Source organism: Amblyomma mixtum, chromosome 5, assembly GCF_055824585.1.
Source record: "Amblyomma mixtum isolate Tamu chromosome 5, ASM5582458v1, whole genome shotgun sequence".
NCBI lineage: Eukaryota > Metazoa > Arthropoda > Arachnida > Ixodida > Ixodidae > Amblyomma > Amblyomma mixtum.
The window spans coordinates 188476592-188495948 of record NC_143016.1 but is presented as its reverse complement, the minus strand read 5'-3'; the positions used below and the strand labels follow the sequence as shown (position 1 = coordinate 188495948).

Sequence of the window (19357 nt, the reverse complement as noted above, 5' to 3'; positions counted from 1 at the left end):
CAAGTCAATGACAGATACACGATTTCTGTATTCTATAGTTTGACCGAAGTAACGATAACACGTCTTCCCTCCTCCTAGTGCGAAAAGCTTCTAAGAGCACACGTGCCGTCTTATCGCGAACTCTCTCCAGGACCCTTACCTCATTCGGCCTATGTACGCCTTCTCTCAGGACAGCGGAATCTCGTAAACGACCCCAGTACAGCAGTCGACAAACCGCTTAGCATGCTTCTTCATGCATGCGCCCTTCTTTTCCAGCACACAAAATGCGTGAGCAAAGTTGGGAAAGTTTCTTCGGGGGGGAAAACATAACTGGGACACCATGTCGGTGCGCCACTTCCTTCATATGATGGGCCGCCTTAAGAACATACGGTACCACCACAGGTTTAACCATGTTTCCACTACGCTCTCCTTTCCAAATATGGTATTTTTGGTACCCTCTAGAAGGGCTTCAGATACGGACACAATGACGGCGGTTGAGTGCCGGTCAGAAAGCAGGCGGTGTGCTTGCTTAAATCTTTGCTGCATACCGTGCGGGCAGGACTTCGTGAGTGCAGACAATAAGAATAGGCTAACGTTAGCTCTCTTAACTGCTTTGGAATGTACCGACTGGTAGCGTAAGAGCTCTTTCTGTGTCCGCAGAGAGTATTCCCAACAAAAGTGACCATTAAAGTATTTCAAAAACAGCAATGAACCCTGTGAAGGCAGTTGATGCGTAAGAACCAAACACTTGCCATTATGCTCAAAGTTCTCTAAAATACTACCGGCGTACATGAATGCGTTTCGTTCGTTAACAATAATGAGAAAATCGCCAACGTATCTAGTACTTTCAGCGCACCCTTTTATTATAATTTATGTCAAGAACACGGTCTAAGAAAGCTAAACACAGACTACAAGGAACTGGTGCTGAGCAGGATCCGTGTATATTCCTTTTTTCTGATGATAAAAGATAATCTCAGAAAGTAAAAACTTACATAAAAGTCAAGAACACGCAATAAACTACCGACTGTTACAACACAAGTGTTCCGATACCCTAAAATCATGTTTTCTTCTATTGCATCCCTAAGAACTTCTAACAGATGATCATGGGGCACAGAAGAAAACAAATTTTCTGCGTCTACAGGGAACAAACATCCAACACAATGTTTATCCTCGAGGAAGCCTACCGCATCTTTCGAATGCTTGGTAGGGAATGGGCTTTGAATTTGCAGTGAATTCAGGTGTATCTGAAGACACTTGCTCAGAACTTGCTGACCACTGACCCAGAAGCCTTATGCTGCTTATGGGTTTTAGTCGTAAATAGAACAGTAACAGCATTGCACTTAGCGTAAACAATAGCAATCGCTAACCTGTTCTGTTCGAAACCTTTGCACAACACTGCCGCCTTTCACTTTACTCCAGTAGTGCTGAATTTCACAGATTGAAATTATGGACGATCGCCTCTTCCACTCTTTTGTGGTGCTCCTCCACAGCCAGCACCATGAAGCCTCCTTCCTTGTCTGATATAAGCAGACGTAATTGATTCGGAAGGAAGAAAGCAACCACTCTCAACCCATCCTTTGGGTGACCTGTGCTCGTTCTACTAGTAGTCTTCATCACCGCATCTACACCATCAAGCAGCCAACTTTCTTAATTTTCTTCTGATGTCTTTCTTCCTATTTGGCGATTGAACACGAGCAACTCAAGCCCTGCCACACTTGGTTCTTGACTGAACTTAGCTACCGTGTTTAAAATATGGTTTATCTTCAGTTTTACCTTAGTGTTACTTTTATCTCTCTTGAGAACAAATTTACGGTCAGAAAGAAGGAATGTGTATTGGATCCTACGTAGGGCCTGTTTTTGCAGTGTGTCTTTAGCCTTTTTAGAACACGCTCTTAAAAAAATTTATAATGAGGGGGCTGTGCTTAAAGAATTAGATACGTTGACGATTTTCTCATTATTGTTAACAAACAAAACAAACTGACGTACACTGGTTAGGTGGGTAGTATCTTAGAGAGCTTTGAGCGGAATAGCAAGGGTGCGGTGCTTACGTACGAACTGCCTTCACAAGGTTCGTTTCTGTTTTCAGATTACTTTAAGGGATGGCCATGTTTGTTGTGAGTACTCTCCGCGGGCACAGAAAGAGCTCTTACGCTACCAGTCCGCACATTCCAAGACAGTTAAGAGAGCTAACATTAGCATATTATTGGGGTCTGCACTCACGCAGTCCTGCCCGCACAGTATGCCGTAAAGATTTAAGATGCAAGTACACTGCCTGCTTCCTGCCCGCTACCGTTCGGCTGTCATTGTGCCCGCAGGTGAAGCCCTACTTCAGAAGGCCAAGAATGCAATGTTAGGGAAGGAGAGCGTGGCGGAAAATAACGCGGTTAAACCTCTTGTGCTTCCGTATATTCATAAGGCCGCCTATCATATGAAGGAAGTGGTGAACCGACACGGTGTCCCAGTTCAGTTTTCCGTTCCGAAAAAACTCTGCTTACTTTTCCCACCCATTTCTTGTGCTGGAAAAAATAAGGGCGCATGCATCAAGAAGCACGCTAAGATTAGTGCAACAGCGCCACGGCATGAGGCCGAAGGAAGAGAAGAGGCGAGACACAGCGCCTTGTGCCGCTGCGCTGCTGTACTACAAATCATGTCTGACCAATGTGCCCACCAGTTCATGTTGCATGTTAAGTGGTTTGTCAACTGCTGTAGCGGGGTCGTTTACGAGATTCCGCTGAGCTGAGAGAAGGCTCAACAAGGGGAAGCTTTGGGCCAGTTGGTCTGACATGTTGGAGGGGAGGAATAACCGCTAGCTTGACAGGACTGAAGAACGAGAACCGCTCGTCCTGTCCTCTTCTCGTTCTTCAGTCCTGTCAAGCTAGCGGTTATTCCTCCCCTCCAACTGAGAGAAGGCGTACATGGGCCATACTGGGCGCTGCGTAAAGGACCATGCAGGGGATCATTTGCGTGCGTTAAGGGGTGGAGGCACCACATTGGCAGAACATCGTGCTTTCACAGAGCATCCAGCTTTTCATATTAGGAACAACGGATACGTCTGGAAACTCCTAAAGGCATAAATCAAGTACCTTGAACGTTCCTTTCGAGATCTTTTTTTATGTTTCCGTATCTGTCACTGTGTGTTATTCATCGCTGCGCATGTCTTGGTTTTCTTCGTTTTCTGCACATATTTGCTAACCTCGCTACAAATAAAGGCAGATGAAAGAGTGTCTTTCGTGAGGGAGTGTGTCGCTCTCCTCTATTATTTCGTCCAGAAAAACTTACGCACCATCTACAAGTTTTCATTAACTATTTAGAAGTTATTTTCGAGTATTCTTTTCTGAGTCTTTTGTACAATTCTGGCTTTGACGCAGCACCTACCAGTGCCCCCGAAGTGGAGCCAGTAGTCATATGCTACACTATGTTTGATAGGCTATATGAGTCGCAACAAAGGGCGTGAGTCGCCGCAGGCGCCTTAGGAGTCGGTCAATAAAGATATGCGATTAGTGCCGGCGTTGGATGGAATATTGCTTGATGCGCTAGGTTATCTTTTTTTCCCCGCAAAATTTCTTTCGGGAGCAAAATGCAGCTCTTGAGGACATTGGTATGGCCACGATTTTTGTATGATATTTGACTGAGTTCACCGAGAATGGCAGCTAAAAGCTTTTTATGTTTAAAATTATTTATGTTTAAAAAAGAAAGGCAAGCTGTCCGGAACAGTCCACTGAACGATTCTACCCCATGTAACTAATAGGCCAAGGGCATCTGAAACATTTTTAAGTGAGGTCGGCGTTGGGTTGCTATACTAATCCTGCTGCAACACATAATTTGGTGCCACTGAAACGAAAGCTACAGCCTCGAACTTTAAGGCTTTCCCATTCGCCGCAAGTGAACATGACAGATTCCATATGAATGCTCAGTTGTATGAAAAAGCATGCGCCTTGGCAGCGCCGTTGCTGGTGTGAAATATGCACGTCTGCTTTTCTCTGCCTGGGGACCACTCACTTAAGACCTCCCTCTCGCTATACGGAGAGTTAAGAGAATTTTGCTGCATACTATATGCAAGTTATCTTAGTAAATCGCAGAAGTAAATAGAAAAAGATAAGAATGCGGCGATTTGCCAGGCGCAGCAGGATAATACCATGTCATTGAGTATCTCATACTCAGTGCTGGCTGTATCTGCGACTCCTGTGGTGGAGATCGACGATGGTGAGGCAACAACATGGGGAAAACACTTCGACAACGTTTTCCAACAGAACCACGCTTCCTATTTCCTGGCATACTGGCCAGTGACCCTGATCGGAGAACCCTCTTCGGAGAGGAAGGTTTTTGTGCACGTGGACACAGATTCTCAAATAGAAATTAGTGCTGTGCTTTGTTAGGAATGTTGGTGCTTACGAGAAATTCCAGAACGCCTTCGACTTGACATCCAAAGTCTTGTGCTTCTTTCCGTAGGTGTTACCGCGGACGTTTCCGAGCCACACATCGTAACCGTTGTCCGCAAGCACGTAACCTGCGTCGCAGGGCAAGAAATAAAATATTAGACAGAACTTTCAATTACAATTTCAAATGTAGTTATCCTCCACATAAATGACGGCTCGTAATGAACTAAACCTTTGAGGAGACTGAAACACGCACTTAATACGCTGGTGTTGTTGTTTCGTCTCAGCAGCCTCCACTCATCGGTAAAATTATAAGGCCATGAAGAAAGTATGGTGCGTCATTGTTTCTAGCGAAGAATATAATACAGCCCGCCATCTTAGCAGAAATACCGGAACGTGCGGCTTGTACTGACTAGAGTGCCATTCCTCCGTGACAAGAAACAGCCCGTAGTTGAAGCTTTTCTTCTCAAATAGACGAAACGACAACCAAAGACTAACTTTAGTAAAGCTTTCGACAAGGTATGTCACAGACGCCTATTATTAAAATTAAGTAACCTTAATATTGACCCTAATTACTGAAAGGGATTGAGTGTTTTCTTAATCGCTCACAGTTTGTAACCGCCAATGGTTTTAATTCCGGCTTTACAGGTGTGCATTCAGGCGTTCCACAAGGCTCAGTCCTTGGACCTCTTTTATTCTTCATCTACATCAACGATCTTCCGTCTCTTGTTAACTCTCATATCCTCCTTTTTGCGGACGATTGAGTTATTTTAGGAGAAATAACCGATAATAACGACAGCTGCCCACTTCAGACTGACCTTACCACTGTAGCTAACTGGTGCAATAATTGGTCAATTCAACTAACACGTTTCGGCGGGCTAGTTGGTTAAGCATCTTGAACAAACAGCGCGAACGAAGACGAGCACAAAATAGCAAGCGCTGTGTCGTCCGTTTCCTTGTCTTTTGTGCTCGTCTTCGTTGGCGCTTTTTATTCAAGACAATTCAACTAAACATTAAGAAATGCAAAGCCATGCCTGCTTTAAGAAAATCCACTGCCTCGATTTCATATTATATTGATAACATGTCTTTAGAGTCTGTGACGTCGTAAAAATATCTTGGCGTTCATATCACTTCTAACCTAAGCTGATCTCTTCATATCTAGCACATAATCAACAACGCTAATCGCATGCTAGGTTTTAAGTCGCAATTTTTTCAACGTTCCTTCTCCTGTGAAACATTTGCTGTATAACACACTAATTCGTTCAAAACTGCAGTATGCATCACCAGTCTGGGATCCTCCTTATGACATTCATATTACTGCTAGTGAAATGGTTCAGAATAACTGTGCGTTTCATCCTCACTATTTACAACCGCACTGCAGGCATAACTACTATGAAGTCAAGCCTTTCTCTTCTGTTGCTGTCACTTCGTCGAAAAGTGTCTCGTATCTCATTATTTCACAAGTTGCGTCATCATCCTGTACTGCGCGGTGGCCTTATTACACAGCCATTTTAGGTATCAAATCGTACTGACCATAATCATAAACTCGGTTTCGATTCCTCTAACACCAAATATTTTTCAGAGTCATTCTTGCTGCATTCCTCGACGGACTGGAATCACCTTCCCGTAGATACTGCCGGCATCAATAATTACGAGATGTTCCGCGATGCTAGCTAGCATGGTATACTCAGGTATTATTTAAATTTGTCTCTGTTGTATTTTTCTAATCTTATTCTTGCGTTTTTGCCACTGCCCCTCAGTAATGGCTCTGTTCCTGAGGGGTACGATAAATAAATAAATACTATTATAAGCGCTAGAGCTTTTATAGATCTGAACGCGGAAGTTGAATTGTTCAAGTGGAACCAATCTGGCCAAAAATTTATTAATTTTTAGGCTAGAGCCGCATTGTAAAAGGCACGAACACGAAGGGGGGGGGGGGGGGGGGTGCGTAAAAGCTGCTGCTCGGCTCCGCAATTTCGGGTCATTGTCGTGGGAAACAGGCATGCTTATATCCGCGAATATGCATACGTCGGTCATAAGTCTCCTATATGCTAACTATGCCAACTACCAGCGCTGAGAAGCTTAACAGGCGTGCCAGGGGGATATGCTGTTCATAGCATAGTGCAGTTTTCATATTCGACTGTAAGGCGCATGGGATTTGGAGACTTTATTTTAGTGGAAAATGGTTGATTGGATTTAGAATGCGGCAATTGCGATACATAGATCCCTCAAAACTCTGCAGAAAAAGCATTTTTCTGCATACTTTTCAAAGCAAGGCTGCAGTGCAAGTCTCCAGAGACACAGGAGGCCCGTTTCAAGATCACTCACAGAAAAGGCTATAGGCCTAACAGCTGATGAGAGCTCAATATTTTTTATGGTGGCGTACTGCTCTGTTTGCGCGTGATGCAAGAATTTTCTCTCTTGCTACTGGTACAATATTGCACGCGCTCGAGTATTCGAGCTGAGTTATATTGCGCATAAAATAATTGTGTGCATTTTAATCGCTCATAAAAGGTAATCTCATGATAAATGGCAGTTTTTGCATACGCTGTTTAAGAACATCTTAATGGCAAAATACTAGAGTTGATAACTTTCCCCTCAAGCTGTATTTGCTTTCACGTTGCAAGGTGAAAGCAAATGCTGTAAACTATGTATTTGTAGAGGCCAATGTGGAGGTCGCCCAGGAGGCGGCCGCGGCTACGTTTATTTGAAGGCTGCCTTAGAGAAACGGTAGAGCAGCGGCGGGAGCGTCCGGCCGAGGCCGAGGTCCCAGCGTTCTCTCCAGCACGCGCCAGCCACTTCGTCCTCCGCGTACCGAAAAGGTGGCACTACAGAGGCGCCCACCCAGCATTAACGGCGAATTTGTGCGAAAAGGACAGAAAACAGAAAAGGAGAGCATTGAACAAACAGAAAAGTGTAAACGGGGAAAGAAAGGCACATCAGTTCAGGTCAGTAGTACGGGAAGGCAGCCGGGCGGGAGCACCAAGCTCAGGCGGTCGAGCCTGGCAGCTTCGCAATGGGCGAGGTATGCGGAAAAGGCACAGTGAGGATAGGGACAGCAGACATGAAAAGTCACCCAAGAAATGTGGACGGGATGCTCGGAAACCAGTCTGCATGTCCAGTGGTAGGGCTTACAGTGCGCTCGAGGTTGTCCTGAAGATGAAACAGCGCGCAGATCTGGTAGAAGGTGCCGCCTGTGGCAGCAGCAGCGGTAGAAGCGGAGGCGCAGGCGCTCCAGGCGGCGATGCAACGGCAAGGCAGGCGAAGGCAGAGCGAGCAACGGGCGGCGGCCATCTGATGGGAAAGCCGTGGCCGCTTGGGTGCTGGCAGCGGCGGTTGGAGGAGTAGGGCACAAGTCCGATACGTGTGCGTTCGAAGGAACGGGAGCACTGGTGCTCCGACCACACGCGGTGCTGGATGGGGCCCGCCCAAATGCGTCCATGTCGTACGCAGGCCACCACCTCAGGCGGCTTTCTCGTTTGTCGCGGAGGCACAGTCACTTGCGAAGCCGACTGTGATGTGCACACCACACTGGTGAGGGATTTTTGGAACGCGGCGTGTCGGCAGTGGTGCGTCGGACAGCGGAGCGCCGTACGTGCCAGCCCCGCGTTGCACGTGTGCGCATGCGAGTGGTGTGCGCGAGGCAGGCACGAGGAGAGTAGAGCTACGTGTCAGCAAACCGAGGTGTTGAGGAAGACACCGCAGCACAAGTCTGGGGGTTCAAGCGTGGAAGTGGCAGCTGTCGGACGTTGGGTTCGAGCTGCCTGCGGCTTCCCTTGCATCATCAACGCAAGACCATTAAGCCTCATTCAAGCGTGGAGGTGGCAGCGGTCAGACTTCGGGTCTGTGCTGCCGCGGACCTCCCTTAAATCAACGACGCAGGCCTACTACGATCGCCACTTTGCTCCCACGGCTTCCTGGGATAGGCTGCACAAGCCTACGGTGTTTGCGGAACGCCGTCGACACAACCTGGCTACAGTTTTCCTGCTGCAGCTGCTCAGTTCTTGGGGGCGGCTGACACGAGTTCGTCAGCGTCTCCCGTATCCATCTTAGTTCCTCATCTCCTGGCTGTCTACCATCGCCTTCCTGAACGCAACGCCAGCGACGCATCGCAACTCGCCAACCCGCGTCTGTGCTACCTGCAAGGCATTCCCGCACCACCTTGGACGCTTTGTAGCCGGTTAACTCTCTCCTTTTTATCTGCTGTGTTTTACGTGTGCGTAGTGTGTGTTTTCCTTAGTGTTGTCCTCTTCTTACCTCCGGGATGGGCCGGTTTTCCAGTGTCACGGTGATGGGGGCTGTGGGACAGTTTCGTGTTGTGGGGCGGATTATGAGGAGCTCCGACTTCTCCTCCACATCCAGAACAACGGGAAAAACACACTCACCATACGGAAACTCAAGCAGACAACTGTGTCGATATCACACCTAATCCGCCGCGTTTCTGCACACCACCGGGGCATGAAGGAGCATGACCTATGTCGTCTCATTCATGCCTTCGTCCTCAGCCGCTTTATCTTCACGCTCCCCTACCTGAAACTCCAGGCTAGGGAAATCTCCACCCTGGATGCCATGATTCGAACAGCATTTAAGACAGCATTACACCTACCCCAAAATACCTCAACCGAAAAACTCTTTCAACTAGGCCTGCACAATACGATAGGGGAGCTTATTCAGGCCCACCGACAGACACAATACATACGTCTCGCGAGAACCACCACCGGGAGACACATCCTACACACCCTCGGTATACGCCTACCAGCTACCGATCCCACACAGCTCCAGGTACCCCGCCTCATTCACCGCGATTTATTTATTAAACCTCCCCCCAAAAACATGCATCCCACCTACCACGAACCCCGCCGCAGAGCTCGCGCACGGGCACTCCACAAATACTATGGCACGGAACCGTATGCCGTTTCGGTGGATGCCGCATGCACGGGCGAGGACGCGGTTGTCGCCATCACGAACCCCTCCCTCTAACCCATTGCCACACTTCACATAATCCCTACTGCCACTTCGGAGGAGGCCGAAAAGGCCGCCATTGCCCTGGCCATCACCCGCACGGAGGCGCGATATATACTGTCAGATTCCAAAACTGCCATACTAAATTTTGCTCGCGGGAGAGTTCACGTCCCTGCATTTCGCATACTGGACTCCCTCGCCGCGCACCCGCCCCGCCATGTGGAGCTGATATGGGTGCCTGCCCACTCCGGGAATCCCGGAAACGAGGCCGCCAACGCTTTAGCCCGAGCTTCTCTCAACCGGGCACCGGCGGCCTCCGACCTGGGGTTCTCGCGGGAGCGCATGCACTCATTCAGTGAAATGACGCAGGCCTACAAAGCCGAGCGTCGGCTCTACCCCCTACCTCATCCTTCCCTCGACAATTACCATCAGACACTTTGGAGGCTGCTCCAAACACGCACTTTGCCCTCCCCTTATATACGCTCGCGATATCACCCAGTCCACACGAACCCTTCCTGTACCCTCTGCCACCACCCCAAAGCCACCCTCGACCATATTCTTTTCCTCTGCCCGGCGGTTCCTCCCCCGCGGGGCCTGGAGCACCTTACCTCATGGGAGGCTTGGGAGACCCTACTGCGCTCCGAGGACCCGGCCAAGCAAGCCATCGCCACCGGCCGGGCTGCCAGCGTCATGAGCCTCCGGGACATGAACGTTTGAGTGCAGTGGGGCCGTGCGGGGGCCCAAGGACCGACGTGTCCAAAACTCCCTTGATATAAAGTTTTCATCATCATCATCCTCTTCTTCTATTGGCTCCCTTTCCTTTAAAATATAAACATGGCTTCGTTTTGCTTTGTTTGATTTCTTTGTTCCTTTCTTAGAACCTGCACGCGAAAGCGTTCCCCTTCACCAGTCGGGGACGCGTCACCCCGATTCGCGACACTGACAGATGCTCAGGGAGCCGTGGGAAGCAGTGCGGGTTGCACAGGGCTCTGGTGGGGCGTGCATGCGCGCCTCGTGGCAGGAAGGACAGATGGGCTCACCGGGAATGGGCATGAGGTGGCGGCCGAGCCAGTGTTGTCAGGTTTCTCTGACGATGTTAACACCGGTGGGGCGCAAGAAGGGCCCACATCAGTGGCTTCGTCGGGCTTGAGAGCAGGCGCTGGCACCGGTTCAGGGTCCTTTTCAGGCAAAGCGGGGCTGGTGGCAACCGCCATGCTTGTTACTGCTGTCACCGGTTGGGCCTTCTCATCATGCTCCTGAAGACGATTGGTGCTCTACGGACCTTTTGAGGGGCTGGGGGTGAGACAAGCAGGCTTGGTCGTTGCCGAGACCTCCTTAGCATCAGCGGGTCGAGACTTCAACGTCACAGCAGAGGCCTGGAGAGCTGCTGCCGGTAGTGACGAGGTAGATGAAGATGCTGGAAGCCGCCACGCGGCAGATGCCGCGGAGTCGTCCGTGGCTGCAAGAGGCTGGGGCGACAACGTCCGTGAAGCGCAAAGAGGCAGGGCCAAAGACGTGGGTAGGGTAGATGTGGGAGGAGGACGTGAGGCGAAGCTCGTGCTCATCCCACCTGGTGTGGCGGTGAGAGGGACGGCCGGGCCGGAAACGCTGGTCAGGAGTGGCGGCGAGGGGCTGCTGAGGCGGGCCGGGTTCTGATGAAGGCTGCGTGGGCGCGAGCGAGGCCGGTGCAGGGCCAAAGGCTGGAGGCGGCGAAAGCGGGTCTGGTGCGCCGTAGAGTGGCAGCGGAACATAGTAGGCGCCGAAGTCTGCCAAGACGGCTGCGTGCGGCTCATCGTATGGCCGGCAGCCCAAGGCAGAGCAAGCGAGTCGGCGCAGAAGGTCGGGCGGTAGGATGTCGCAAAGGACTGCGTGTTTGAACGGCTGGATAGTGACACCGCTCATGTACAGTGCAGCCTCGAACTGAGCGAACCACCCGCCAACACCCTGGGGGCCGAGCGCTGCAAGCGGCGGGTCGAAACTTGGGTCCTGTCAGTACACCATCCTGGAACGCCGCTGATGAAGAAGAGGCGGTTCGCCGTGTAGCCACGTTGTAGAGGTCAATGTGGAGGTCCCCAGGAGGCGACCGGGGCAACGTTTATTTGAAGGCTGCCTGAGAGGAGCGTCAGGGAGCAGCGGTGGCAGCGTCCGACCGAGGCCGAGGTCCCGGCGTTCTCTCTAGCACGTGCCCACCGCTTCTTCCGCGTGCCGAAACGGTGGCGCTACATTAAAAAGCGGGTGTCTTCTTAACTGTATTGTTAAAAAAGAAAACGCCTCACCATTTGAAGCTCGCCTATCCCGAAAATTCTAAAGAACCCCCAAAATTTTGTAAGTAGACTATCCCCTCCCCCACAAAATGGATCAAGGTTGATTAATGGGTGTGATTCCTATACTGCCATATGATAATCCAATGGAAGGTACTCCAAACATTCCAATCCTTAAATTTTCAACTTTGATTGTGCTGATGTCATCAAGACCTTCTCGACCAATCAAAGAAATTCCTTACGGAGAAACCCTAAATATTTTGAATATATATTTTGGATATTTGGAGATATTTTTCCTGAAATCGACCAGCACTAATGGGATTCCTGATGCCTGTGTCGGCTGCGCCATACACGTGGCTCATTGCCAGCCTGTCAGCTTACCCCCTGATGGGAAGAGTGGGGCGGATGTCCAAATTCACATGTGCCCTCGGAGCGTGGCATGTCGCCGAGTTCTGCCTCCTTTCAGGAGCGAGCCGCTCCTGCACCCAAGCACAAGCCCTGCCATCGAAAGTCAAAGACCAAGAAATCTCTTCAGCGCTCCAGATCGAGGAGAAAGGATGCTAGCTCTAGGGAGGTCTCACCTTCCGGTTTGGCGCCCGACATCGCACATGGTTGACTTACGTGCTCGTTGGCCACCATCGTCGAACGTGGAACAGCTGATCGTCGCAAAGCTCAACACCTGTGTGCTCAGGTCTAGGCAGAAATAAATGCATTTGCGCCGATTGTTTACGGGCACTCGGATAGACATTGTGCTGCTCAAGAGACTAAGGTCGAAAGTGAATTCGATACAGAGGTGGCCCTGCGCCCTTTCTTAACAGATTACAATGTATTTGTGCCACACTCAGTAGGCCTTTCGGTGGGCTGCTTTCTGTTCTTCAAAAGGAGCCTTTCTGTTTCTGTCTTTGTGTACCAGGTTGACACATATGGGTGCGTGATATGCTGTGACGTTCGGCTGCAGGACGAATCGTGGGTGTTAATCAACATACAGGGTCTGTTCTGAAAGTATCAGGACTGGTTTTTTCCTGGACGAACGGGCGGACGAGAGGTGGTCTGCGCGCGCAGGATCGTTGAAGGGGGATATTGGGAATGCTGGGGAAAATTGGCAGTCGGCTCTCGGCCGCTGAAGAGAGGAGGTCGCTTATACTGTGAACCCCTGTCGAAACTTCTCGTCTCGCAGAATCATCGAGCGTTTACTGGATCAGCGATACGCGATCGAATTTTGAGTAAATCTTGGTAAAACGGGCAAAGAGACTCACAACATGGTTTAGGGGGCCTACGGTGACGCTTCCATGGGTAGATCAGGTGTTTTTTGAGTGGCACAAGCTTTTCCGAGAAGGTAAGGAAAGAATGGAGGAAGACGACCGCTCCAGACGCCCTTCGACCAGCAAGACCAACGAAAATGTGCAGCTAGTGAGACATTTACTTAACAGTGATCGTAGAATAAGTATCAGAATAATTGCAGATGACTTGAGCATTCCTCAAACCCAAGTTTTTGAGATCGTGACAGAAAACTTATCCATGAGGAAAGCGTGCGCGAAGTTGGTGCAGGGAGTGTTGTCAGAGGAGGAAAAGGCCAACCGGTAGGATCTTCTTCATCATGTGAATGAGGACCCCGATGTTTTGCCCAGCACATGGCGGCAAGGCTGCCTCAGCCGCCCTACAGCCTCGACTTGGCCCCGCCAGACTTTTTTCTATTCCCGAGAATAAAATAGACGCTCAAGGGGGAGCATCACGGATCGGTAGAGGTGGTTCAACAGGCCGTGACGAGGGAGCTAAACAGCATTCCGGTCCAGGCGTTCCTGGAGGTGTACGAAAACGGTAAAACTCATTGGCAGCAGCGTGTAGGTGCGGAAGGGTCCTACCTTGAAAAATTGTAATCGTTTGTACTATTCTCATGAATAAATTTTGTTTAAAAAAATGAGTCCTACTGCTTTCAGAACAGACCATGTATGTATGCTTCAAGAAATCGGGCGCAGCAAGCAATTTTCCTCGAGGGTATGGCAACTCTTCTACACTGTGACCGGTATGCCGTACTCATGGGTGATTTTAACTGCGTGTCCGACCCGCGTGGCCGAGGTCCAAGTGAAAACGCTGATAAGAGCACTGGAATTTCAGAGGAAACGCAGTATTAATTGATGTCGGATTGTCATCCGCCTTCACATTTATTAGAGGAGCCTCGCATTTACGTCTGCATCGGATTTACGTTCTGGTAGATCTTGTCAGAAGGCGTATTTTGTGGGAAATCAGGCCTGTTTCCCTTATCATTCCGTGACCACTGCACAGAAAAGAGAATGTGCCTGTCCTAAATTTAAGCTAGAGTGATCTATGTGGAAGCTTATATCTCCACTGCTAAATGAGAAGGACTTCAAGCAGCGAATGAGGAGAGCTTTTGAATTTTGCTTGACCGTGGCAGTACCATTATTTGCAGCGTGGAAGAAGTTTAAGCCAGAAGTTCATGGCATAGCTGTTCAGATCGGCTCCATGAGGTGTTACTTGAAGCATGGTGAGGAGAAACGGCTGCTTCAGAGCCTTTATAATTTGCATGAACTTGAATGCGACGCTTCAAGATTGCTCACAAAAGAAGTTGCAACCCTAAAATGTCACCTTCAAAGGTTCGATGAAGAACGCTTTCGAGCGGCCCATATACGATTCCGCAGCAATCGTGCTTTGCACTGCAGGGAGCCAACGAGACCGGCCTTGCTTGATGAATGTCGGCACTTGAGTGTCAAGCGCATGTCTGAGCTCTACTGCGGTGGTTCCCTGGTCACAAGTGTCGATGAAATAGTAAGCGAGTTTTTAAAATACTACGCCTCGCTTTTTTCTGCCTCTTCGAGCATTGCTGACGATGTTGTGGCGAGCTGGGTGTCGATGGTTTTGCCACTTTCTGAGGATGAGCGCGCGATAATAAGAGGTCATATAATCTTGGGTGAATCAGAAGATGCATTTCATCAATTACCATTTTTGGAATCCCTGCGGCCTGATGGCCTATCAGGGGAATTTTATATCGCCTACAAATCAGTGTTATTGCCGGTCCTGCTCCAAACTTTTTAGAAGAGTCTTGATGCTGGATTTTTGCGCAGTCATTTACCAAAAGTCATATTCTCTTAATACCGAGAACTGGTAAAGAAAAACAACATGGCTACAGACCTATCATGCTTCTAATGTTGATTATAAGGTGTTCGCTGAAGTCCTCTCAAGTCGACTACATATTGCAATTACTACAATGATTGGACCTCATCAAATATGTGGCTTAAGGGGTCGGTCAATACAATACATATAGCGCGCACAGTGTTGTAGTATTGCAGTGACGCGCATGAACAATTAACACTGCTGCAAATTGATCTGGAAAAGGCGTTCCCCATCGGGTGTCCCGTTCATTTCTTTTGTCTCTTTTAAATCACGCCGATCTTGGTTGCGTTCTTTCTACTCGGATACGCCTTTGTTTCCAAAATCTGTTCAATGCACTTGATGTTCACAACCAGTCCAAATTCACTCCTCTGAGAAACCAGGTTGCCCGCTGTCCTCGCTTCTGTTCGAATTATACTCGGAGCCACATCTTCCAAGCATTATAAAGAGCGCAGCTGTCAATGGTTTGCGCATTATGGGTCACGAACTGAAGGTATTAGCCTAAGCGAATGATTTGCGTTTTTCTGCTCTGATAAGCCAAGCATTGATAAGGTCACTGCTTTAAAGGAAGACTTCGGTTCAATGCCGGGAGCTCAAATAAATCGTTCTAAGTGTTGCGGTCTCTGGTTTGGTATATGGGTAACGACACCTGCCGAATATCCTGGTATACGATGGATACGTGCGCCACCAAAGTACCTTGGCATTCATTTCGTGCCTTTAAGCACAGTGCACATTATTGGAAAGACCGCGCGCCAACTCGGCAGCGCTATATGCTCAGACTTTTGTGCCCCATGGTCTCTGAATTTTTTGCAGGCCAACCGCATGCGATCTGTTTCTCGCCACTACAATTTATTGCGTACTGAAAATTTTTCCTTCCGCAAGACTTTATATCCAGCATTTAAACTGAGTTTTTTGCGACTTTTGTGTAGGATTCGTCTTTTGAATCAATGAGGCCTGATAACTCTTTCCGCCGTGTAAGCTCTGGCGGCCTCGGTTTATTCCATCTCTGGGCCCGACAGATGGTTTCACGTTGCATGTTCTTCCGCGACAACACACCGCAATGCTGCGTGCATTCCTGCAAATAAATTTAGTGCATGATTTACCATGTATAATTGTCTTCTAATGCTTCGAGATCAAATACGCGAAATTATTCGCGAAGAACTTCGCCGACTACTTTAATCCCATCCCCAATACACCCGACGCAGGAGACTCAGGTGCCATCGCTCGCGGTCACTATCCGTGAAGAAATACATCATGCACTTGGCTCCCCGTCACAACGACACCAACAGAAGCTACAGCCATGACCTACGCCGCAGCACTACGCAGTCCTCCGCCTCGACGAGACCCCTCAAGCCCTCGTCAACAGGCACCAGCTCTACAAGAACGACGGCCTAGCTCCTGCACGCCCACATTACGAGCGATGCAACAGCTTTAAGGAATGCGACGAGTGGAGGACTCGCGACAACCGCCAACTGTGTTTGCATTGTGGCCACGTCAGGTACATACTTCACCACTGCCCGTACAGACGCATCGGGCTGCGAGGTTTAGCCATCGACGCCCCACGACCGCTCTCTGGCCAGCGACCACGGGAAATCGACGACTACCTGCGCGGAAGAGACTACGCGTCGTCAAGCCGTCTTTCCCGCTCCCCGTCGCCGTCCACCGCACTTTTTGCAGCACTGGGCCGCACCTACGCCACGGCTGTCCGAGGAATGTTCCCTAGACCCCGTAGGGGAAACTAAACAAAGCAACCTGTGGAGGACAGGTTGCTTATCGAGGAAATGACGAAGACCCTCCAGGGACCACGCCGTATGAAGACTTCGCACCCACTACGCCGACGCCGCATACAATGACAACCTCGACCACGACGCGAACCACCTTCAAAACGACACCGCCATCATGAAAAGCTTCGACCACACGCACCACCCACGATTCACATACCCGACGAAGCCGTGACCCGCCACCGAGGATGACGTGCAACTCCAGAGCCATGACATCGGACTTATAAGTGGTTATCGACGGCCGGAAAGTCACCGCTCTAGTCGACACAGGAGCCGATTATTCGTTGATGAATGGACCAATCCCTGCACAGCTGAGGAAAGTGACGACCGCTTGGGACGGCTCACAAATTCGCACCGCAGGGGGCCACCTCATTACGCCATTAGGACGATGCACAGCGCGAGTGACTCTCAAGGGACATACCTATCCCGCGACCTTCGTAGTGCTATGGTAATGTTCCCGCGAAGTGATCTTGGGCATGAATTTCCTTAATGAACATCAGGCGATCATGGACCTGCGATCCAAGCTTATCACACTTTCCTCGGAAGAGGCCATCCCGTCGATGAGGACTCCGGAACTTCACGTTGCACTTAGTGTCCTAGAGGAACACGTGAGTGTCCCACCGCGCCCAAGCGTCATCGTCACCGTAGGCGCCACGGAAGCGAATAACACTGAAGACATCATCGAGGGGAACATGCAGTTGCTTCTCTACCGAGGAATCCGCATCGCAAGAGGCATCGCACATTTCCGCAAATACAAGCCGAAACACTACTGACTAACTTCAGCGAAGAATACCCGCACCTTAACAGAGGAACGACGATTGGTTTCCTCGACGAAACATCCGACGTACGAGACTTCTTCGCCCTCGCCGACCCATCCGCAGAAGATTCGCCTGACCAAGAGAATTCGCCCACTTTAGACATAAACACAGGCTTGCCACGGAAGAGACAAGACCAGATCCACAATCTCCTTCGAAGCTACAGCGAGTGCTTTTCGTCATCGCCGAAGGTCCGAAAAACGCCGATTGCCAAGCATCGCATTATAACCGACCAGCACGCCCAACCTCTCCTCCAGAGCCCGTACCGAGTGCCGCCGCGAGAACGACAAGCAATCCGGGACCAAGTAGAAAAAATTCTTCGCGACGACGTCATCTAAGCTTCAAAGAGCCCCTGGGCTGCACAGGTTGTTCTAGTGAGAAAGAAAGACGGCATACTTCGATTCTGCGTTGATTACCGCCGCTTGAACAACATCACAAAAAAGGAAGTCTACCCCCTCCCGCGCATCGACGACACACTGGACCGGCTCTGCAACGCTAAGTATTTCTCATCGATGGACCTCAAAAGCGGCTACTGGCAAATTGTGGTCGATGAGAGAAATCGCGAGAAGACCGCATTCATCGCTCCAGGTGGCCTCTTCGAGTTCAGGGTGATGCAGTTTGGTTTCTGTTCAGCACCAGCGACATTTCAGTGAGTAATGGATGCAATGCTGGCAGGCCTGAAGTGGCACATTTGTCTCGTGTACTTAGATGACGTCGTTGTCTTCGCCTCGATGTTTGAGGAGCACCTAAAAAGACATCAAACAGTGCTAGACGCAATCTAATCGTCCGGCCTAATCTTGAAAGCAGAGAAGTGTCACTTTTCCTATGAAGAGCTGCTCTTTCTAGGCCACATCGTAAGCAAGCAGGAAGTACGCCCAGACCCGCAGTAAACAGCTGCTATCGAAATGTTTCCGCCACCGGCCGATAAGAAAGCTATGCGCAGATTATTCGGACTGTGCGCATATTACCAACAATTTGTCAGGAACGTTTCGCGCATCGCCGAGCCACTGACTCACCTGACAAAGGTCGACGTGTCTTTTAAATTGGAAGCGCCGCAAGTGGAAGGTTTCAGGGAACATCAGCATCGTTCACGGTCCCCACCGTCCTCGCGCACTTTGATGAAAACGCCGAGCCTGAAATTCACACCGACGCAAGTAGTGTGGGTCTAGGCGCTGGCCTTCGTTCAGAAAACTGGCGGAGTGGAGAAAGTCATCGCATACTCTAGCCGTTCCGTGTCCAAAGCCGAGGCTAATTATTCGACAACCGAGAAGGAGCGCCTTGCGATCGTCTAGGCTACGTAGAAATTCCGCCCCTACTTGTAGGGACGACCGTTCAAGGTGGTCAGCGATCACCACCCGCTGTGCTGATTTGCCAGTCTGAAGGACCCCTCCGGCCGCCTTGCTCGATGGAGCCTACGGCTCCAGGAGTTTGACGTCACCATCGTTTACAACTCCGGACGCAAGCACTCTGACGCCGACTGCCTGTCACGAGCCCCTGTAGATGCACCGCCGCCGGACGACGATAAGGACGCCTTCCTGGGATCCATCAGCTCCAGCTCTTTTGCTCAACAGCAACGCTCGGACCACGACCTAAAATGCCTCATCGAGTATTTGGAAGGCAAGGTTTCTTCACCCTCCGCCTTGTTCAAGAGATGATTGTCTTCGTTCTTTTTACAGAATGATGTCCTCGTGAAGAAGAACTTTGCAGCCTACCTACCTGTTGTACCTGCAAGTCTGCGCGAAGAAGTTCTTCAGGCTTCACACGACGAGCCGGCAGCTGGACATCTAAGGTTTTCTCGCACCCTTCACCGCATTCAAAACAAGTATTACTGGCCACCGAGACTGTCAGCGACGAAAGGCCCCTCCAACCCGACCAGGAGGATTTCTGAATCCTATTGAACCCCCTCAAGGCCCTTTCAGCAGATCGGCATGGACTTGCTTGGCCCTTTCCCGAAGTCAACATGTGGAAATAAGTGGACCACTATAGCGACTGACTACATGACGCGCTACGCCGCGGCAAAAGCCCTACCGAACGGAACAACAGTAGAAGTCGACAAA

At 50.0% G+C, this 19357-nt stretch overlaps 1 protein-coding gene across 1 annotated transcript in view; it reads right to left on the bottom strand.

The window, feature by feature from the left end:
• Positions 1-19357, bottom strand: part of LOC149345173 (lipase member J-like) — a 99596-nt gene that overhangs the window by 33528 nt on the left and 46711 nt on the right. Inside the window, exon 3 of the mRNA XM_089546483.1 lies at positions 4372-4486. Coding sequence (XP_089402609.1) covers positions 4372-4486 — 115 coding nt within the window. The remainder of the gene's footprint in view (positions 1-4371; positions 4487-19357) is intronic.